Here is a 23,620-nt window from a genome sequence, read left to right as displayed (position 1 = left end):
GTTTTTTTTTTCCTTGTTCTCCCACAGAAAGAGGATGATCATACCTTTAATCTCAGTGGAATCCTATGTAAATATATTTGTTTATGCTCAAATACAAGTGTTTCACCAGAGAATTTTATGTCACAAAATACTGCTGAGAAAGTCAACAATTGTGTCTTCATAAGTGGTGTATAATGGAAGGTGTAGACCCACAGACTGAATAGGGAGATGAATAGAAAGCAGCACACAAGAATGAACTGAAGTCTTATACCCAGCTTTTCCTAACTTCAAAGTGTTTGACTTGGAACTTAAGTGATTTTAACATAAGGATTTTGAGGGCCATTAATACTGCCTCACACATTTTGTATAGCTCTCTTCTCAAATTATAACACATTTTGCATTATGTTATAATTTGGAACTTTAGCAATTTTTGGTAATATTTAGTATTCTTTTTATTAACGAGGCGATAATAATTTATAATGGTAAATTGTGTCCACAGTACTTAACTAGTCATTTCAGGAGTTCAGTTTTTTAAAAAACATGTACATGTGATAACTTACCGATGTGCTTAGGTACGTGCCACTGTGCATGACAATTTTCTGTATAGCATTCCGGTAGGTCTCGTTGCAAAGTCATGGAAAAGTTGCAAGTGCTATGTCATTTCCACAGTAGGAGTTCAGATTTGTGCCATAGAAAGGCAATAGTTAAGTCCTGATCTATGGTAACTTACATAACATACCATCCATGTTGAGGCAGTGTAATGTAAAAGTGTATGTACTTATGTGCCTGGTTCTGTAGGGAAGTAAAACTTTTCACAAAGGTGTCTCACAGTTATGAATTGCCTTTGTGACTGATGGATTAAAGTCTCGTATTTTCAAAGCAAGTTTTTCTAAACATGGGAAGAATGTTAACTACTTTTAAGTTGTGACTTGCAAAAGATTCCTTATGTTTTCAAGTATTTTATATTCATATACATTATTCATAATGTACTTCTATTTAAGGCTTAACATAATTTCCCTCTATAATGAATGAGAGCCTATTAATAAAAATATTTAAGTTTTTTAAAATGGGAAGTCCCCAACAATTATGGGAAGTTAATTCAACTGTTATGAAAAGTTACTTTTTAGAAATAAATACGTATTTGCAACATAATTGTGTTTTAAGAGGAGTATAAATGTTCCAGATGTTCCTCGTATTCACAATTGACCACAATTATATATCACTGCTACATTGTCTCCCTCAAAAGCAAGTTCTACAAATATAGTTGTGCCTTCAAGTATGACACAAAGCCACAATGTGGGCACTTGTAAACCAAGGAAGAGATGAGGGACATGGGACCGTGAGCTGACAGTGCTCTGGTCCTAGAGAGTTAAACTGCTATCTCTTCTTATATAGAGATAGGTATATAAACTGTAGAAAAAAAATGTAGTTATTATACTATATCCAATGCATTTTATATATAGCCACACGTACATACAATGTGGTTTATATATATATGCACATACACATACATTTTTCCTGATAGTTGAGGTTTTTTAGTTTTTAATATTGTTTTTAGTATTATTATTCTTGTATGAGTTAAAAATCAGTAAAAAATATTTTTGGAGACTGTATTTGTTACTTCTGTATCAACTTCTTAGATATTATTGAAGGCTGACATCTTCCCATATTGTTTAGTTACTAGAATGCAAGCTTTAAACACAACTTGCATTTGGCTCTGTTTTAACAATAGTAGTTAATAATGTATGGTTTTTGTTAAAGCACTGTAGAAAAAATATCTTATTGAGCTATTTGTGGTGTTTTTTTAAAAGATGTTTAAGATTTCGCATACAGTTTAACTGATCACAGATGAAACTGTAAATTAATACCTCATGAGTTTTACTGACTGCAGGGCATTGTTTGTGATTCAAAGCTGCTTTGTTCCTACTCACTAGGAAAAGACCCTGTTCAAGCAAACAAATTAGAGTTCACCGTGATATCAAACTACTTATTAAAACTGAAAACTCTGATTTTGAATTCATTATTTGACTGTGACTTCTGTAATAACCTGTTTCAAATATATCTTGAAAAGCCTAGGTCTTTAAGGATTTAAATAAAATATATAAAATTGGTTTAATTGTTGGTCTTAATTCACCTTGGTTGAAATTTTATACTCCAAGCATTACATGGCGTACAAAGTGAGAAAATGTTGCAAGTTGCATCAGTTCAACTTGTTCTTTGATAAGATGCATTTCCAGTCCTACTGATTTTGTGCATAGTCTTGATAGAAATAACAACAATGTTACTGAAAACTTTCAGGCATATTTCATATGTAAAGTTTAATATTTTCACTACCGCTCGTCATTCTAAGGTAGAGGGAGTTAGGATGAGTAATGTTTGTTTGCAACCTCCTGTGTTGTATTCTCTAATGTCAGAAAGTGTTTGGAGGGAGGCTTTTATACTTTTACTATTTTTACGGTAGAATTAATGAATAAAAGTTGGAGAGGGAAATAGTTTTGCACAATTTGAGACGTTCTTCCTGTGGCATGACTAAGTCAGGAGCTTCTGCTAGAAAAAGATAGACTTTGCCTGTGAACACAGTGGCACGTTCAAGGTTACGGGGAAGTCACCCACCATCTTTGGTCAGGTAGTGACACTGTCTTGAAGCTCTCTACTCAACAATGCTTTTTGTGGATCACCTCATAAGGCTACATGTACTTCAGAGAGTACACTGGAAGAGTGTTTGAATTGGGTACTATTGCTGTAATGTGAAAAAACCCCACCAGCCAGCCTTGGGCATAAGGGCCGAATGTTTTATTGCAAGCGGTTCACCACACTAACATCGGTGTCGTATTCCACCCAACCATTCAGTATGCATTTATATTCAATAATAAAGCAGTGTATAATGGTGACCAAGGCTGCTTAAAACAGCTGAAATGGCTCATGTTCCTCTGCTTGGTATTATGTAAGAACATAGTTATGGTCACATCCAGTCAGTTCAAAGGCTTAATTACTAGTATTTGAGTTTGGAGGGAAGGACTGAGAAATACAGCAAGCATTACTGAGTATTTGTGTTGAAGAGTTATTGTTCAACTGTCCATATTGTTTCTAGACATTTCTTTTCTCGATTAAATTCAATTTTTTCAGTCTTTTCTTAAAAATTGATTTGTATAGAAAATGCTGTTCTCAAAGTAGTGGTCACTGTGAGACAGTTAACTACCAGGTACTTATGAACAGGTGCTTTGTTCCAGCAGCTTTCCAGACATGGAAGGTAACCCTCACTGATCTGTGGCAGCTGAGTTCCCACGTGGGATTTTCTGTGTCAGGAAGTGGGCCCATGTGAACCTCATGAGGTTCAACAAGGCCAAGTGCAGGCAAGATGCTGCACCTGGGTCAGGGCAGTCCCTGGTGTCAGTGCAGACTGGAGGGTGAAGGGATTGAGAGCAGCTCTGCTGAGAGGGACTTGGGGGCACTGACAGAAAGCTGAACATGAGCCAGCGATGTGTGCACACAGCCCAGAAGGGCAACAGCATCCTGGGCTGCATCTAAAGCAACGTGGCCAACAGGTTGAGGGAAGGGATTCTGCCCCTCTGCTCTACCCTTGTGAGACTTGAAGTGCTGCATCCAGCTTGGGGAAGACATGGATCTGTTGGAGCAGATCAAGAGGAGAGCTCCATCCCTCAAAACATTCAAGGTCAGGTTGGGCGGGGCTCTGAACAACCTGATCTAGTTAAAGATGTCCCTACTTATTGCAGAGGGGGTGGACTCATTGACCTTTAAAGTTTCCTTCTAACCTGAACTATTCTGCAATTTCACGGTCTGTAATGCATTTCTGTACTTCATAAAAACTACTACATTTTTTTGCAGGCCTAAGGGTAAGAAGGCAAGTTTCTTCCTCCTTCATTCCAGTCTTCTTGGGAGCAGAGATGAATTCTTTAATGCACATCTCGTGTGACAAAACGCTGTTTTTTCAGAAATACTGTTCAGCTAAACTGCTGGTGGGATTTTGTGCAACCTAACAGCTGACCATAAGCTTTTTAATAACAGCATGAAGAGTAATACGGGGTGTCACTAAACCTGTCTTGTTAGTGTTGCAATGGCAGGGTGTATACAGACAGGGGAACTCAAAATGACCAGTTTTTCAGAGGAAAACTTAATGTTGTCATATCTATGTCAAATGTTTGTATTTTTCCTTTCAGTCCAGGAATAGTTCTGCTGTGGAATTAGCCTTTTTAGTGCTGCTTGGAACATTCATTTTTGAAATGATTTATGCAGTAGTATCCCCTTGCAGCTTTTCTGTACCTTGTGATTTTTTTCCTTTGTTTTGATTGGTTGGTGCCTCCCCCCCCCCTCCTCCCAGTTCATTCCATATGCTAATTTTTCCCTCCAAAAGGTGACCCTCTGAGGTTGTTCCTATGGAGTGAAGAGATGGACTGAATTGACATAGGCTGTGGGATGAGTTATTTTTAGCTGCTGGCATTTCAGGCTGGAACACTTCATTCTGTCGTGCTTGTTAATGAGTCATCTGGAGAAAATGGGCTTCTTGCTTTCAGAGAGGGTCTGTAGCAAATAATAATAGGCTAATCTCTGCAGGAGATATTCTGTCAAGTAACTAAAACTTCAGCTAGAAAATGTGTTGAAATGGAGACTAATCTCCCTGTAAGAATAAGCATGCACTCGCTATTATTATTGTATTATCATGTATATGAAAATCTCAAAAACTGGAAGACTTACAAGGAGCCAGGTAATGGTATAATAGTGAAACATTTTTGAGATGGAAGGTTAATTGAAGACAGTCACCTTTTACAGATAGAGAGAAATATATAGTTGCTTCCTAATTCAGAACATCATACACTTTCTATAATTTGAACATGTTACTAGTTCTAGAGGAGTCTTCTGAAAAGATTCCTAAGTAGATGAGCCCTATATAAAACTTATGTCCTTGAGAGAACCCCATATTCACTAACATTGTGTATTAGTTTTAAGGATTAACCAGCATCTTTGCTTTGGTTTCTACTGGAGTCTATATTGTATTGTTTTTTTCTTTTCTATGTGCAATTCATGGTCTCTCCTTTGACTTTTTCCCTCGAGGTTTGAAGGTTCTGTGCTGATACAGCACAGAGTCTTTGTTTTGGAGATAAAAATATCAACACTCAAGTAAAAAACTTCATGTAAGAGTAATTAATCAAAGTTACCTGGTTGCTTCATTTTTGTATTATTATCATTTGTATTGAAATTCCAGACTTTGGTAGTGCAAATTCATTTATTTAAAAAAAAGCAAACATGTAGACCATACTGTTGAAAGATGGGAAAAAAATTACTCCCAAACCCTATTCTATAAAGGAAATTATTTAAAGAATAGCATAAGTGTCAAGACTTTTTGTCACCTTTGGTACTTCTAATGCCACTTACCATCTATATGATTATCTTATCTTATTTACATGTCTTCCTCTTGTAAAGCATATTACAAGTCTGAAGAGTTCTTTCTGTTTTTCTGGCAAAAGGGTGTTTCCTGCAGAGCTAATAATTTTTACTCTCTGTTGATTATTTAGCTGTTTGGGTTTGCTCTTTCGAATGGTCAATGAAATACTGAGATAAAAGAGAACACTTTCTCTTACCTCATTAGATAAATATTTTTGCATTATTATTATCACCAGTTGACCCTTCAGCCTGTACTGTTTTAATGCATCTTCTTGTATTGCTGTGGTCACTGTACAAAGTGCTTTAAACCAATCAAGTTTAGTGTGTTGCTGCTCCTAAATAACCCACAAGACTTAGATTGTGTATGTCAAGATAAATTATTTTACTTTTTAGAAATTTGGCATATATCTGCCTTGTGGAGAGCAGTGCTGTGGTCAAAACACTTGACAAACCTATGAATAAGCTGGTGTAAGTATCAGAGTCAGTTTAACTGTAATAGCATGGAAGTTTGCATGGGAAAACTTAGCCTCCATTTTAGCAGAAAGAATGAACTTTTCCTAAACATCAGGCTGCTGTAGTTAGACTTCTTCCAAATCCTGATTTCATTTGGTTATGGCTAGTGTGAGTGCACTCCACTGACCCTACAGATTGTCCCATAGTTGTTTCCCTAGTAGGCAATTTGTGCATTTGCTCACCAAGCAACCTATTCTGTGTATCCAGTCTTTGGATGTCATCCCATCAGTGTAAGTTCTCCTGCTTGAAGGAGAGCCTGATTTTTGTCTTTTCCAAAAGTGAAAGTGATGTATTTCTACATTATCCTTTCTGGACAGTTCAGGTTGCTTCTTTCCAAATTTTCCACCACTACCACCGCCCCCAAGTATCCAAAGATGTTGATAAACAGCTGATTCCTTTGGTAGTTTTGGTGCCACCTAATGAAAATAAAAATGTGGACACATGATTAGGTGCTTAACAAAAACTTACAAAGAGGAAATATTCTTGGGAGGAAGCAGGTGTGCTTGTGCTAATAAATACTGCCTGTGGTTTTGAGCTGAGAAAATCATGTTATTACCACTGTCTGATGACTGTCTTAATGTATATTGAAGACAGAGCTGTATTGAGAAATAGGGAAGTTAAAGAGAACTAAAACAAAAATACCTCTTGGTATTTAGTGATGGTTGTGCTTAAAGCAGTGTTTTCTGCAGTCATTATTTCATGAGGAAATGCTTACGGTTCACTACATGTTAATAGGAGTTTAGAGTGGATGTAAACTATCTTCTTGGTCTACTTATATCTCCTGGTCTATTTTTAATGTTTTCTTGGTTTAAATGTGCCAACTGGCTACTAATTTAAAAGGACTTACAGTAACACAAGGGGTGAAGAAAAACAGATATTTTAGCAGTGTAGTTGCATTGACATGAACCATGTATCGTAAAGAACAAAAAACTGGTTTAGGTTCTGGTTAGCAACTGTCACTGTTATTTTGGACTTTGTGTTAATAGAAAATATTATTTAGATTAAACGCTTCTTGATCTGAGTGATGTATGGGAACAACTAGTTTATAATTTAATTTTGGAACAGCTCTGCAAAACTCCCTAATATTTTATTGGCTCTGAATTGGAACCCAAACTTTGCACCTAACATATTTTTTGCTGTTTGGATGTATTTACGGATAAAGTACAAGTTGTAAAATTACTATAGCAAAACATTTCTGTCTACCAAGTGTGAGTGTGCATATGGATTTTTTTTGATTGTTCTTGTTGCTTTGTTTGTTTGTGGGGGGGTTGGGTGGTTGTTTTTTGGTCAGCTCTTTACAAGCGGTTTAATATGACTTGTACTACAGCTTTAGATAATCTCAATTTACCAAAGATAAGGCCTAGGATCTCCTATGACTGAATTCTCTTAATATTAAAATATTCTTGGCAAATACTCTATTAAGTGGAACAAATTTTCACTTTGATGTGAGCTGGAATAAGTTGATGCTTGTGAAACAGCATTTTCAATTAGCATTCACTAAAGGTTTATTGACAGTTAACACCTGGTCTCTACTGTGCCAAGTGGGAAGCATCTACTGCAGTTTCTTATATTTGTTGCATAATTAGGATTATGATCTCTAATTTGCTTTTAATTTTGTAAATCTAGTCTTATTTTCAAAATCGCTTAGTGTTACTTTTATTCGTGCATTGTTATTGTAGAACAAAGTCACTGAAGTGCTGAAGGATTAGGAAGTTCACTACTTTGTAATATGATAAACAACTTACCCTTTCATTGGTTAGTTAGCAGTGAAATTTGGACATGAAGAATTGACTGGTAGGTCTCAAAAAGCACGTATTCTTCCCATGCTTCTTATGAGGAGCAAACGGAACATGCCCCAGGTTTTTTTGCAGTAGTATTCCGGTACACGAGCTGCCAGATGTACACTGGGAACATCAGGAGCAAGGGTAAACATTGTAATACTGCAGAGAAATAACAAAGGAAATGACCTTGTTCCTTAGTGCTCCAGAACATACTTTGGCACATCCAAGGATGAAGAAGGTAAATGCCACATACTTTTCCCTGCCTGCAATGGCTTTTGATCCTTGTTAGCTATGCATAAGGGCAGAGAGCTGTTTCTGGCTTCAGTGTTTTGCAACAAAGATGATGGTGGCAATCCCTAGATGGATCTGCAAAATGTTTGAGTCTCGGCTGATGTTTTGGAAGATCTTTCAAAAAGACAGTGGGAGGAAAGCATGAAGTCGTAGTAAGTTACTGAACCGACAGAAATTCTATAAGAGTATTCCTGATTACCCATCCTCATGTGAAAGTTTTGAAAATAGTTTGGTTAGAAATGTAATAGACAGAGGGTGCTGTAGTAATTATATATAGTGCACAAATTTTAAGATTTGAGAGGGTGCTCTGTGTGTATATAGCAAGTGTATCCATTTGTGTTTAGGGATAGAACCATAAACGTGATCTTTCAATAATCTAGTGGTATAGGCTGTTGGGGGGGGCTGGGGGGTTGTTGTTTGTTTTTTCTTTAATTTTCCTACAGCATTTCAGAATATCAACAGAACAACTTGCCTTGTGGTGGCTAATATTTCTGAGTGTAATCATGTATATTTTCAAGATAATGTAGAGGAAGATATCCAGATAATCTGGAATGGGGGGGGGGGGGGACCTTTCAAGAACACTTGCATAAATTTTTCTGACTCTGCTGAAAAAAAAGAAAAAAAGACTTTTAGAAATTTCTTTAAATCATGATCCTTAAGAGCTGATGTTTTAACCTTACATTTGAATGACTGTTACTTTTTCCATCTTGTTTCAATATGCCTAAATGCAAACACATGTGGAAAATGTTCTTTTGGCTTTTATCAAACTGACATTTAAGTGCATTTTTTTCAACCTTGCTAACATTTGTGGTAAAATATTTCAAAGCTATGAATCTTGCAATTTGCCTATGCTTTTTTTTTTTTTCTTCTTTCATATATTAACATTTGGTACTCATAATCCTAACCTGTTTGGAATTACTGGCTTTTTTCATTTGGTGTTTGTTTGGATGAGGTGATTAGGAAAATACTTTACGCGAAATTCTAGTTTGCAACAGTAAATGCTTTCATGAAGAGTCACCGTTCTATGAACTTCAGTAAATAAAGGAGAAAAATATGATAATATGCTCTATTCAATTTTAGCAGTCATATTCCTAACACATTTAGGTTTCTGTTGTGTTATATGTCCACGGTGCTAACCTGTCTCCAATACTTCCTTTTTAGCATGTTTCATTCTTCCCCATTACTCCCCTACCCATTCCCAAGCTCTTTAATTCTGTGCCAAGCTAATAAGAACTAGCTCTGCATAAAGTCAGTCATTGCCAAGCAGCTGTTATAAAGTTTTCTCATGTACCTCTGTGAATGTACCTCATTTCAAAAAGGGATTTTTACTCTTTCAGGTCCAATTTTAAGCAAGAACAACCAATTATGTCTGTATTTCAGTCTTAATTTGTTGTATCTCAAAGAGTAGGGGTAACATTGTTCCTATATGTAACTATCCTTTCTAGAGTTTGAACTTTGAATACTGAATTGTACAATTTAGATAGAGAAATTATCTACACTCCTTAGAGTTAAAAAATATGAATTGCTTTTCTTTTTACCCACAGTATTTGTCCTAAAATATTCCCCCTTCTGTTTAAAAGTAATACCCTGTGATTTAATTATCATGATTGAATCTCAAGACTAGACCTGTTCCTTAAATGTAAATTAGATTTTACTTAGGATGAAATTATGAGGGCTTCAGCTTGCCTGCTAACACTGACCAGGAAAGGTTGTCTTTCAACAACATGTGCCCCATCTGCCTGGTGGTGTGGCTGCCTGCGTCGTTCTGGCGTTGGCCCAGGCTGTGAGGAAACTGAGAATGTGACAGATGACAGGCTTCTCCAGATGTATGCATAACTACTTCTGCCATGCCCTGCAAAACAGTCAGGATGCAGGTTTGGCATTATTTAGTTGTTTGTGTTGGTTTATTCCATGAGGGTTTCCTTAAAAATTGAAATATTTGGTATTGGGTTTGTAGTTTTACTGAGCTTTCAGTATTATTAAAACAGGTTGTATAATATGATGCTCGTTCTCTTAAATACTTTTTTCTTTTATTTATGGAGTGATTTCATAGACATTCTGACACAGGTTACTTAATTTGAAGATTTAAGTAGATTTTTAAAAATGCAATTAAAAGGATCAAACGTCTAACTGTCAGTGTATTAGTCTGGTTCTCCTCACAACTGAACATTTAAAGCTATTGCCATGTCTTAATATGGCTGCTTCTTGCCAGCAAAAATAAATGCCTGGGAAAGGTGTCAGAATTGCCATTAATTATGATTTTTAATTAAAATCTAATTAAAATTTATCCAATAGCTTGAAAACATACCAAATCGTAGTCTACCTTCCTCTCTAGAGGTATCAACAAGAGCTGCATCCCCAGCTCCAATTTACCTCCAAAGAAAAGAAGTTACAGACTTATGTGCAACTTGCAACCTTTTATTATTTAAGAGGTTTCCATCTTGGTGGTTTTGAAGGTTTTTATAACACCAAGCAAAATATACAATCCACTGAAAATATTTTATTATTGTTATACGAAATAACCTGATTTTTTTGTCTTACATTCAGGCTGTCATTATCTGGCATACAAAAGGAAAAAGGGCAAAAATTATTTTTCTCTCCTCTCTAGCTGTTTTTGGCAGCTGATTTTTTTTTAAGTGTAGCTCCCTGCTGATGTATGCTATTGAGTACATCTTAGGTAATAAGCAGATATATCAAAAGATATCCAGGGCAACACACCCTGCTGAAAAACAAGAGATTACTTTCCTCTACTTCTTGCAGATAAGTAGATTCTGACATATGCATCAGGAATGTTTTTTTCTGGTGCACTCTCTGTATAAGACAGTTAAATGTTGGTATTCAGTGGCCATTTAACTCTCCAAAAAGAGTTCCTTTGTAGTTTAATATAAATTGTGTCATAAAACTTAACGGCATTACTTGAATTACTTTAATTTTCCTTACTGTAGCTTCATTGCCTTATGTTGTCTGCTTTCAGTTGTAGGGTATGTTTTATGTGCTTATTTTTCTTGTCAGTTTGGCTTTGAAACCGTGGTGAGCCAAACGTGAGTGTATCTGTTGCTGTGTAACAAGAAGATGGTCCCCGCTCCAAAAAGCCTCAGATTTTGTGTATAAAGCAAGTTACGGGAGATGGGTATTGATCCAGGAGAGGATTGCCAGCTATTACGCTGGAGAATAGCCTCGGGAAATCACACTGCCTTGCTGATGACTTTTTTTGACATTATAGTGAAAGATAGTTTGCAGGAAGATTTAAAGTAGATTTGCTAATAGTCATAGAAAATTCTGGTAACTGGACAGTGGATGATATCATGGTTTAGTGAGGGAAAAGCTATTTTTGTTGACAGCTTTGTGCCCGGAGGCTGTTGTAAATCTGAATGTACTGAATGAAGGATGGTGTGTTCAGTGCAGAACACTTTGCAGGGCCTTGAAAACACAGAGAAGGGACTTCTGCTTGCAATGAATGACTGGGAAGGGAGAGAAGAGAGCTGTGGGGAGAGGCAAGAGCTGGTCAGAGGGGTAGCCAGCACAGATGATATTTGCAGGTGTCTGAGGGGATTAGATGTTACGATGAGTGCATTTTTCTGTGTAAATCATGCTTTTCAAGAGCTGCTATGAGAAGGAATAGTGTAAGGTTTAAACAGGATTTTGTAAGAGCACACGGAGAAGATGGATGACAGTGCTCAGGGTATGAATGGTCTGGGAGACAAACAGGGTTGTGAAATTGGTATGGCATATGTAAGAAGAGTCTGTGCCTTCTAAAAATAAGCTTTGACCTCCTGTAATGTAAGGAACCATATTTTGTAAAAAAAAAAAAAGGCTTAAAGATTATGTTCTCATTCTTGTTTGTATTCCTTTGTATAATAGCTTGACTACCACCTTATACTTTTTTTTTTTAAATAACCATTAATTCTGTCAAATGTGAGGCTACTGAAAAGGCTCACCTTTCGTTATCAAGTTCAGTTAGTAGTATATGCTTTTTTAGAACAGGGAGAAAAGAAAAAACCTGACAGAAGTGCTATTGCCTTTAGTATAACTGAGCAAAACATTAACATATCCTCTTTGGTCAGTGCTAGAGTTATCAGCAGTATCACAGCTCAAAACATATGCTGCTGCAAATGCAAACTTGTTTTTGTTAAAATATGCTTTAATGTGGTGGACAAATTCATGGTACCAAAAGTAGGGCCCCCTTTATATGGTGCCAGTTGTGGGATTTATTATATTCTGTTATTTAAGGTAATGGTATGTTGCTAGGTCAGGAAAAGGGTCACGGTTCTCAGATATAGCAGAGCCTAAAGAAATACTCAGAAAGACCAACAACTGCAGAACGTGAAACACAAATAATATTCAGTCTTGCTCATAAGGTTCTAATTTTCTTGAATTATCCTAAGTGTGATAACAGCTTAGTCCTGAAGCACACACAGAAGCTCTGTTCAACATTCCTGGACCTTGGAAGTTGAACTTCCTTCCTTAAAGTGGAGGGTTTTATGAAAGCAAACACCATGTTTCTGAAGCATGCTGGAATGACAGTCTTCTCTTTGCAGGTCAGGCATACAGCAGACAGTGACAAAGTCTGTGTTCCCACGCTGCCTGTGCCATCTGCTGACACTGTGAAAAATGTCCATCTAACTGTTCATCTTAAGATAAAAAACTATCAGCACTCTGAATTTTGAGGTCATTCTTGATACAACTTGGTTACCAGGCTCTTGTGGATTAAAACATCACAATTTATATTGTCCTTTTCACGTGTCATGGAAAATGACCAGCAAAATGTACTTTTCTTGCAGCTGTATGAACTTGTTCTGTTTTATATAACAGATGGTTAGAGACATTGAATGCACCATCTTAATTCAAAGAAAAGGAGTTAGGTCTTTTAATGTTCGATCTGAAATACTGGAAGACAGTCACCATTGTTTGTCTTATTCTATTAAGTAATTGTAAAATAATTTGTTCAGATTATTTCTTAGATTACATAGCTTTTACTTTGAAATCTTCATAATACAGACAGTATTTTATGGCTGTTCCCAGTGTTGGGTTTTTTTTTTCCCAAATTCAGATACTGCCTATTTTATTTTTCATTTGAACTACAAGTATTTAAAGACATATTTATCTAGGCTTAGAGCTGCTAACATAGGTGATCAACTGCAGTATATACTGGGTTTATAAGGTTTAACATGCCATTAAATAACATGGACACTTTAGCTGCCTTGAAGTAAAGGAATTAAAATATCAAGTGGCATGCTTGTAGATATACAAGAATACAAAAATAACTGTGATTTGCACAGTACACACTCAAATTGTGTGAAAAGGTAAAATGTCAAATAAATTAAAGAAAAAATATTGCCAGAATGCTTAATTGGTTCGTGATAGTTTGTCTTTGCTTGAGAAGCAATTGTTAGGAGACTTGTTGGGTTTTGTTATTTTTTTTCCCCACATTCAGCTACTGCTACCATTGGAGTTTTCAATTGCTTGACGTAGAATTGATAATTAATAGTATGAATAACTGTGAAAAGCATATGTAGTAATTTAGTTCTTGGTTCTTTCTAATTGTCTGCCCATTGGTAGTTTGCTAGGGTGAGTAGCTCGTTATTCAAACACTTTAGATGGAAAGCACTGCAGAATAAAAATCCTCTTATTAGAAATATGGTTTGGAAAAAAACCCCCACCTTTTAAACAAACAAGTCATTCTTTGACAAGTCTATCCCCAAAACTGTTGTTCATGTACTGTAAAGAGGTTGGGGTTGTGAGAGGGAGAGGACAGGTAGGGTTGGCAGATAGCATTCATTTTTCACTGTGTCCAAAATAAAGATGGTAGAAGTAAATACAGTAAAATATATTGGAATACATCTAACTGGACAGGCTTAATTTGTTGAAGGTAAACAGATAAAGTAAATAGACATTAAGGGTAAAGCTGTGCTATTAATTAGGTTTGACCTTGAGGTCATTTTGAACCTCAAATCTGCAAAAATTTTACAGTAAACATTTTGACTTGCCTGCAGGAGTATTTCCTTCTAAGTCTAATGTCTTCTGAGGTTGTTAATCCTGCTGTTTAATCCACTCATTTTGAAGTGTGCTTGGAATTTAAAGGTGATGCAGTATTTGTGCACAGCCTCCCTGAAGCCTCCACAACTCCCTCATTCCTGTTCCCTTTTCTGTGACACTTCCCTTTTCTGTAGCCTGTGATCAGGGAGGAGTCTGGTTCTTAAGCTCTGCTGTTCTGTGATCAGAGGTGGAACACATATCCTAGACAATGAAGAGTCTCTTACAGACACTGCGTCTTAACCAGAAAGTTTGATCTGAAATATGAGGGTAGATATTTCTGTTAAAAGTTTAAATATTTGTTTTAGTGTTCAAACCTAATATACTACTAGAATGTTAACACAGAATTCTATGTTTTCATAGTTGTATGACTTGAAGGATTTGAAAGCTCACCTTGGAGACACTTGCCTTTTCTGTTATCAAGTTTTCTCACACACTAGTAGATTTGCACATGAAAGTTCTTCACCTGTCAAAATATACTATTTCATATGAAATTTTAAAATGTAGCACCATTGTTTGGGTCAAGTTAATTTTGAACTAGGCAACAAATCTCAATCTTCTTACTTAAACTAGAAATAGAATGTAAAGTTTAATGGGGTGAAATAAGTATCTGAATATCTTCATTTATGTAATTTTTCTTCAAGGATGTATTTTACCTATCTAACAATTCACTGCAGTCAAGCCTATACTTCAGATATTTTTTTCCCCTCAGTTGTTTACTCCACTTGCAACTTTAAGGTGAAGGATTCAAATCAATGTCACGCTTTGTATTGTAATTTGGACAAAATCTAAATAGATGTTTCCAGCTTGCATCATGGATAACAATTGATGTGTATGAGTTTCTTGTTTACAAGTAATGTGATGTCATCTACTTCTAATCTTCATGTCTTTTTCTGGAAAAAAAAATTGCAAAGTTTAACTTTTTTCTTTTTTCTTTTTTTTTTTAACAGATTCGAAGAACTTGTGAAAAAATTCAAAGTAGAATATCATGCCGGTGGTTCTACTCAAAATTCCGTTAAAGTGGCCCAGGTTTGTTCTTCCTTAGCAAAGAATTACTGCTAATTTCAAATGTTGAGTTTGAATCCACTTGATGCTCTCTATTGTCTGTTTGAATGAGCACTGCAGAGTGGGTACTTGGGACTCTGTTGCTCAGATTATGCTTCTAGGTTTTTATCTGGTTTGGTTTGAAGTTGTGCTCTTTAGTCTTTTCACACACGTTCTGCTAAGGTTGTAGTTACAACTGGAGTGTACTGGGAGGGAAAGGCTTTTGTCAAAGATTTGTGGTGGAAGGATGAGAGGCAAGGACACGGTCCCTCACTGCAGTTAGCAATCTTACAATGAGGAGAAAAAAGTCACAATGAGAAGGGTTAAACAGAGAAGTTGTTGAATCTCTGTTCTTGGGGACTTTCATAACTTACCAGTATGAGTTCTTTAGCAATCAGATCTAAATTTGAAGCTGGCCCTGTGGGTTGGACTGGAGACCTGCAAAGGTCCCATCTAGCCTGCATTGTTCTGTGATTCTAATCACATTTATCCGGTAAGAACTTGCAAGTTTGTCCATAAAAGATCAAAATGTAAAACTTCTTTTATACAAGGGGAATGTTTCTGGCTGTGGGTATGATGAATAACAGTAATGATGGATTTGGTTTCAGGTATATTAGCTTTTCTGTAAGTAAAGTATGCCTTTAGTCACAATACTTTCAAGCATATACCTGTGTGAATATTCTTAGATTGCGAGAGGTGTAAAAGTTCTATAAATAAAAACACACAAACAATTATAACCATTTTGTTAATGATCCTGGCTTATTAACTTCCAGGCTCCCTGTATAGTTAAAACTTACTACCAGATAGCATTAAATTCACATTTGGAAGTTATAATCTAATAAAGATTGCCCCCACCCATAAAAGGTAAAAATATATTAATAAGCACTCCTCCTTTATACAAAATAGTTCCTGCTTCTTTACAAAGGTTTTCATTTTTTAAAACCCCAAATGTCTTGAAAATATTTGTGATTTTAAAAAATGTTGCATGTGTTATAATGTATATGGCATTGTCATTCTGAAATGGTTATGGTTTTTAAATAAAATCAGTTTTCTGAGCTTTTTTTTTAACAATTTGTTTGCTTCTGATACTTCGTAAAAGCCTCTTCATCAGGAGAGCTCAAGTTATGGGAATCAGTCTCTGTCTGTATCACTGTTGCTTGGCCTATAGGGGTGGTGTAGATGTGATGCCTCTTTCATGACAGGTGATTAGAGGTGAACTTTTTGGAAGAAGTTCTGCAACCGTTTATTAGTTCAGAGGCATGAAATTCTGCTACCATTCCTGCATCTAAACTGGGGAGGTTTAGAAGCAAATGCATGTGGTAGGCTCAGTTTCTGAACTTTAAAGTTTTCGAAGAACCCAGGATTTTATTTCCATCTCTCCTTGAAGTGACGTCTGTGGCATCAGGTAATTTATTAGTGAAGTATGTCTCATTCTTAGCTCTCTTGTAACCTGTCAGTGCAGGTGTTGTTCAATAATTATACTATGAAGGACACCATAGAGTCAAGGAAATAGATGGAATTTAAATCAACAAAATGTAGGGATTTCTATGTCAATACTCCTCTCTTACACTGATTGGGTTTTGTCAGTGAACTTTTTCTTTATCTTGGCTCAGAGCTGGGAGACTCATTCAGCTCCAGTTGCCATCTGGAATTGTATTTGTCTCCAGAAGGTTTGTCATCTCCTAGTTTCTGTTTCAAATAAGATTGAAACTTAAACAGTTGTGCATGAATAAAATAACATCAGTAAAAGACTTTAAAAAGAGAGTGAGAGAGAGAAAAAAAAGAGAATTCTGGAAATCTTGAAAGAAACTCTTATTCTTTAAGCTTTAGCAGAAGAAAAAAAGTGTGAGGATAAAAAGAAGTAGTTGAAATGTAAACCAAAAATCGAACTAGAAATTCTGGAAGAGTATTTTTGCAGCAATATAGCAATATTCATTGGCTTATTGGAGAGAATGAGTGTGTAAGTAATCTTAGGGATGAATAGCTTAAATATATATTTATTTGTTAAAGGAAAGATGGATTTAGCAAGCTTGACGGGTGGCTGAGAAGTAAAGGACCAATAAATGAGTGCTGAGGGAGCCACACAGAGAATGTGGATTCTCTGCAATAAGATACATGGGGAATAAATCCTAAGAATAACACTCTTATTAATTTCTCAACTTGTGTTACGTTATGGGAAAAGCTTGAAAAATCATGCTATAAAGTGAGAGATAAAACTTAAAAAATTTTTGCTTCAGTTGTTTAAAACTTGATGAGAAATAATGACATGTTAAAAAAAGGCATCCTTGGAAGCCTGACTACAATGGAATACAGACTGTCTGAGTCAAATGGTTGAAAATAAATGGCCTCTGAATTCTGGCAATTGCTTTTTTAAAAGTTGATTTCTGAGTGGGAAGAGGATATTATTAAGGAGTGCAATAGGTAAAGTGCAATTAATAAATTGATTGGATTAAAGTAAGGAAGAATTTAGGAAGCAGATAAAAGGGTTATTGAATTGCTTTTTTTCAAATAGTTGTCTTTAAGGGTCAGAAAAGCAACACTGTGTTGAAATAAAAATACCCAAAGGCAAAGTGGGTGGAGAAACTTAGGAGTAAATAACCTGTTTAAAAAGGAACAATGAACCTGTCATGGGCTTGCTTATGTGGTATATGATCATCTCCTCTGTTATATATAGTTATATATTTTGGATATTTCCTTTGTATCTGCAAAGATAGCAAGATCTACTCAAGAAGTACTATCTGTTTCTGAAAAGGATGAGCCAATTTCTTTCAAAAAGGAGGAAAAAAAGGCTAGAAATACCGTATTTATCATGTGTGAGAAATTTGAGATGTTAATCACAGAAAGAGGCAATAGGAAGAAGCTCTGAATTATGAAGAAAACTGGGAAGAAAATGAAGCTTAAATCATGGGGTTTGGAACTAAAATTTAAAGCAGCATCAACTATAATGGAAATGAAGATTTTAGAAGTTTACAAAGAATTAATCAGAATTGCAGTCAAGCTGTGAAGAGCAAAATTAGATTTTCTTTTTTTCTAGCATGTTAACAGAAAGAGAAGATCTGAAGTGCAGCCTTGAAGGAAGAATTTGGCTGGTAAGGTACTAAAGGGAATCTTGGTATTTTTTCAGTGTTGGCTTCCAGCAGAGCAGAAGGAGAATGTGTGGCAAGTTGCAGGAGTGAATGATGGTAAAGAGATGGAGAGCATTGTGAGGCTCAAAAAGCTGAATGTTGGCCATGTTGAGTGCCCAAAGCAGAAATTATATGGAGGCTTAGTAAAAGAGAAAGGTCTGGACCTATCAGGAACAGCAGAAAGAATCTTTTTGGTAGAAATGCTTCTAATATACAAAGTAGTAGACATATTTCTGCAAAATGAAATGTGGAAAAATAGTCAAAACATACATTAGAGGGGAAGCTCTGTAAAAGCAAAGTCAGGAGCAAATGAAAAATTATTCTGTTGCAAAAGAAATACAGAAGAGGGAAGATAAATGATAAAGGGGCAGAAAACTGGAAATAGCACACTCTTCAAAAGTGTGTTATAAAAGTATTTTTATAAGTCAATAATATTTTTTAAAAATACCTGAAAATGGTAAAAGGAAGTACCAAGAACTGTTGGTACCAAGTACCAAAGTGTTGAAGGGCAGTACTAAAGCTGAGGAGGTCGGTTGTTTATGTTCATGTTTTCTGAGACATTGAAGTTGTTTGAACTGATCCTGGAAAGAGTGAGGGAATCAATATTATTTTGACTTGACTCATGATATGAATGAGGTGGGGGGGAAGTTATTGATATATTTCAGAAACGACAGTAACAAGTATAAAAGTGAAAAAGATAAAATCAATGAGATAGTTTAGTCATTCCCTAATGAGATTAAATTAACAGCAAATTATGCCTTGGAAATACAAATTCTTATTAGGAGAGAAATAGTGACAGAAAGAAGGGAAGAAAGTGGAGATGGAAAAGCACGTGAGAGAATGGACAAAATTGAGAGGAAAGGAAATAAGTAATCTGGAAGAAGAAAAGCTATAAAAATCCCAGTGTTTCTCTGATTCTGCATCCCTCACAGTCCCATGCTTGTTTCGTCCTTACCAACCCACTTTCCTTGTCCACTCTAATCTTTTTTGAGTGTAAATTTGTCCATCTGGAAAAGATGGCTAACTAGAACAGATTGAGTACTTCTAAGGCCTTAAGGAAAAGTCTTATTGAAGTAAGTATCTTTTTGTTTAAGACTTTAGTATTGTGTGGAAAAGTAGAGACAGAAAGTAAGAATGGGAAGAGGGTAAGAGGAATAATGACAAAGGGCTTTCCTCACTGCAGTACAAAACAGTTGGAATCCAAATAATCAGTAAAAATGCAGATGATGCACTTCTAAAGGTGCTCTGTTACTATTAGACACAATTGTTGGAATTTTTTTTTTCTCAACCCATCAAAAGCGAGTGTTGATAATTTTGCTGGATCAAGTTTCAATTAGTCAGGCATCAGTCACTGAAAATTGCTTGATAATAAATTGGAAAATGAGGACTAGAGAGAATGAACTGAATTGCAATTATTTAGTTTCTGGCATAGAAACTAAAGTTTAACTTTCCTGTTTGCTTTAGTGATCTTGGCATTAGAATTATGCTTTTATACTAACTTCCAGTTTTGCTTTATGTTTAAAGTTGAAGTTGTGATGCATGCTTAAGAACAAGAAGTGTATGGGTATCAAATTGAAACTGCGGTGTACTTCTCTGACCTTTACTTGTCTCATTAAATTTTGGCTTTATATCTAATATGATATGTGACATCTTGCTTTAATCTGAGCTCTTGCAATCTCTCCAAATGATTGGATTCATTATATTAGATCTATAAAATGTGAATACATGCAACTGCGTGCAGTTCATAAATAATGTATTGGTTTAGGGTTCTGCCAACAAACTAAATTCAGATTCATTTTACTACTACTCAGGTTCTCTCTGTAATTTTAATTAAGACTGTGCCTGTCTAACAGCGGACATAGATCTGGAAAGGAAAAAAAATCTGAATCTTTTGATAGGGCTCATGGCTTTAAAGTATCTAAACCAAATAGCTCACGTGTGCAGAGAGGGCAAGTGCTGCTGACCAGACCGAATTTACATGATTTTTATCAGCGTTTATTTTGATTTTGGAATGCTGGGGTTAGAACTGCAAGAAGTAGTCTTTTGAAGTTTTACCTTTCTAACACAAGTGCTGGATTTCAAGTCTTAACTTGATAGAATTTTATAACTTGGATTTTAAACTACACAACCTTGTCAACAAACAGCGTATTTTCATTCTCATTTTTCTGGAAGTGCTTATAAAGAATGGCACATTCTTCATCCTCAGAATGGGTGCTCTTGGTTTATGCTCTATTTCTTAATAGCTTATTTTTTATTCTAGCAATTCTGCTGTTGCTGTGGATCTAACTTAGCAGCTAGAAAGTGCTGTATTCTATTGCTCATCCTCAGAAGAATTGTGGAATTCTCATTACACGAGTTTTATTGGTAGTGATGCCATGTGAACTTGGAAGAATGTAGCTTGACACATCTCAAGTTGAATTTGTAAGACTGGCAGATAAAGGGAAAACAGAAAAATTTTGGGGAAGCTTTCAAATAGATACTCCTGGGCATTCACAATAGTATTTTTATAATACGCACCTGAGAAAATCACCATGGCTCCCTTTTCCTTTCTGCACTACTGACCATCTAATCATAACCTTTTGGGGGTTTGTGGCTGTTCCACTGTCATCTATACATCAGGGAAGTAATGACACTTTTCCAGTATCAGCTTGTGCTTCAAGGGCTTGTAACTTCATTCCAATTTTTAGTCTTCAGTTATGATTAACTTGATATGTTAATCTGAAGTGATTGTGCTTTTTAACATTCTAATAAACTGACAAGTTTGAGAATTTCATTTTGAAAAATGAACGGATTCATGCTTGTTTATAAAAAATGGTATGTGCTGAAGGCTTAGATGTGTTTCAAATTTTTACTATTTGTTATGTGAGTAATTAGCCAAACCTTGGATTTATATCAAGCATGTGTCTACGAAGTCAAGTCGTGCTCATCCAAAAATAGTATGTAAAATTAAAAATTTATCTGTGAAGAATACTTGCAGGGAGAACTGCATTTTATGAACAATATAAACTGTAATCTTTTAAGCACATAACTACCTTCATTGCAACTGGTTCCATGTTTTTAATGTAAAGTTTATATGTCTTTGCCAAGTAGTACCCTTGGCTGAACAGTACTTTTTGTATGTAATCTATGAAATGCATCATACATTAGCTTTTCCGTGTTCAGTCATCTAGCGATTTCCTCCTCACTTTCCTGTCAGTCTGTATAAATGGGCATATAGCTAATAAATTTGATCTTTTCCTCACTTGTGAAAATTTCTGCATTACTTGTGTACAGTAGACTAGACTGGGGCATAGCAGGAAGCAAGGCTTGGCTTGGGAGCAAGCCTCAAAATGTATTGAATATGCATAACTGGGAGAGGTAATGGAAAGGCCATCAGGGACGTCACCCCGAGTGTAGTCTCAATTTTTTCATATTGATGCAACTTTGCTGGAATTGTCTTTTATTTGAGATGGAATCTCACACCATCAACTAGAAGTTCTTTTTGTGCCTATTATGTGCTTAAAATCAGTTATGTGACAAATACCTTTCTCCAAAAACTGGACTAGCACTCTAAGAAAGTGGAAGCAAGTCCCCTAAAAATCTTTTTCCTCCTGCTTAGTGAAGCAGGAGTTTAGCTCTGTATTTTTCTGTTGACCAGAAGGAAATAGGTCATTTTTTTTTGCTGAGAGAGGTAGACTCTGTGCTTCCTGAACCATTTGGATCAGAATATTAAATTCCTCAGAGTTAGTTTTGGCCTTATGCTTGATATTCCTTAAGCAGCTTCATTTTCATTTCTTAAACAACTCTGCTCAGATGGGCTTGGTGGCCCCAGCAAACATATGTTTCCAATATTTTCAATAGTTCAGTCCAACTTTCAAGAAAATGTACAAAAAAGATCTCTAAACCATTTTCTGTTTGGTATGGTTTAATAAACTTGAGGGTTATAGCTTCACCTTCTGTCCAGAAAACAATCTTGAGGTGTATGTTTCCTTCCTTGCCAGGTCCCACACATTTGTGCCATGCTGCACTGCTGTGGCATTCCACAGAGTGGTTTTTTTGTCCTGCAAGTCACATACCTGCTTCTCAAACCTAACATAAGAGAAGATAAATGAGAGAAAGAGTCAGGACTTACAGATAATTTTTTCTTATTTATACATTACTAAAATGTATATGCTACTAGCCAGTAACATGGATATCCTAAACATCTGTCCCCAGTGCTGTGTGGCCAGTCCTAATGAATGAGACGTGTACTTGGTGAATGAATACCAAAATGTGCTTCAGAGCTGACAGAAACAGTCATTTCAGTTTGTCTCTCTGGAAATACAGCAGTGGCTACTCCTGCTGTGGCAAAGACGATGTCCTGTTGATAGTGTCACAGTGGACCACATGCCAGTAACATCAGTTTCCTGAGTTATTTGTTCTCTCAAGCACACTCTGTCGTTCATGTGTGTTTTCAAATTACCCTGTGTCAAACACCACAGTGATGTGTCCCTGTTTCTGACAGAACAGACAGCCTTTCCTCAGAATTATAATATGCAGCTTGGGAAGCTGGTGTAATGCCTAAACTGATCAGTACAGATGTCAGAGAAATTCTGTAACATTTGAGAGCTGCCTAGATTTTTTGGAAAGCCTTGGAGAAGATTGCTAGACCTTTTACTCATCTGTACCTGAGATAATTTTCAAAGCCTTATTTGGAGCTATCTGGACAGTTCAAAAAAGCAACAAAACAATTTTATCATTGTGGCAAACCCTGTAGAAGTCCCAGCAAATTCCGCCCAGATTACAAAGCTGGGAACTTCTTTAGTTTTTTTTGTGCTTGTGAAGGAAGCCCATACATTATTTCTATGGTTGTGGGTCAGATGATGAAAGTGAGTGATGCAACAGTGCACTGGAGGACCCAACTTTGGCTTTTTTCTGCACACCAGGAGTAACTGGTACAACTCTGTATATATTCATAGACCTGGTAGAATGGTTTCAACAAATACCAGGATGGTCAGAAAATGAAGCTCTAAAGAGTCTGTGGCAGTTTTTTAGATTCTGCAATGCCAGGTCCCTAAATCAGTCCTCTTGAAAATGAGGCAGTTTCAGTTACACCGTTGTCAGTTGACAACAGACTTTGTTATGAGACAGATGGTAACTGTTAAGCATTGCAAGACAAATGTCCTTATGTGCATTGCTTTGGCATGGAATTGAGTGGTTGACTGCTGGTCACGTGGACTTGTCTGTTTGGCATACCAGAACTATATCCACTTATTTTTTCAGGTCTTGTCCCTGACCAACAATATCAGTAGGGCTGTAGGAAGACTGTCTTTGATATATGTCACATCCAAAATCACTCTAGAAGAACAGTAGGAAGAGTTCTACGGTCACAGTCCCTCAATATCTGTTCACATAGAACCTTGAAACTCTCTCTTCTTCAGTGTGTTTGAGTGAGCTTCAGAGTACATATGCAGCTTCTGTTCATCCATCCAAAAT

The 23,620-nt window shown here is 36.2% G+C and overlaps 1 protein-coding gene across 4 annotated transcripts in view; it reads left to right on the top strand.

Moving 5' to 3' along the window:
* ADK (adenosine kinase) overlaps window positions 1–23,620 on the top strand; it is a 278,307-nt gene that overhangs the window by 59,782 nt on the left and 194,905 nt on the right. For all 4 annotated transcript variants that reach the window (XM_027649559.1, XM_027649560.1, XM_027649558.1 and 1 more), the window contains one exon: window positions 14,948–15,026. In XM_027649559.1, coding sequence (XP_027505360.1) covers window positions 14,948–15,026 — 79 coding nt within the window. The remainder of the gene's footprint in view (window positions 1–14,947; window positions 15,027–23,620) is intronic.

The sequence above is a fragment of the Corapipo altera genome, unplaced genomic scaffold, assembly GCF_003945725.1.
Source record: "Corapipo altera isolate COAL_440 unplaced genomic scaffold, ASM394572v1 53, whole genome shotgun sequence".
Classification (NCBI taxonomy): domain Eukaryota; kingdom Metazoa; phylum Chordata; class Aves; order Passeriformes; family Pipridae; genus Corapipo; species Corapipo altera.
Note: the sequence above shows the minus strand (reverse complement) of the source record. Positions and strands in the feature narration are given on the sequence as shown.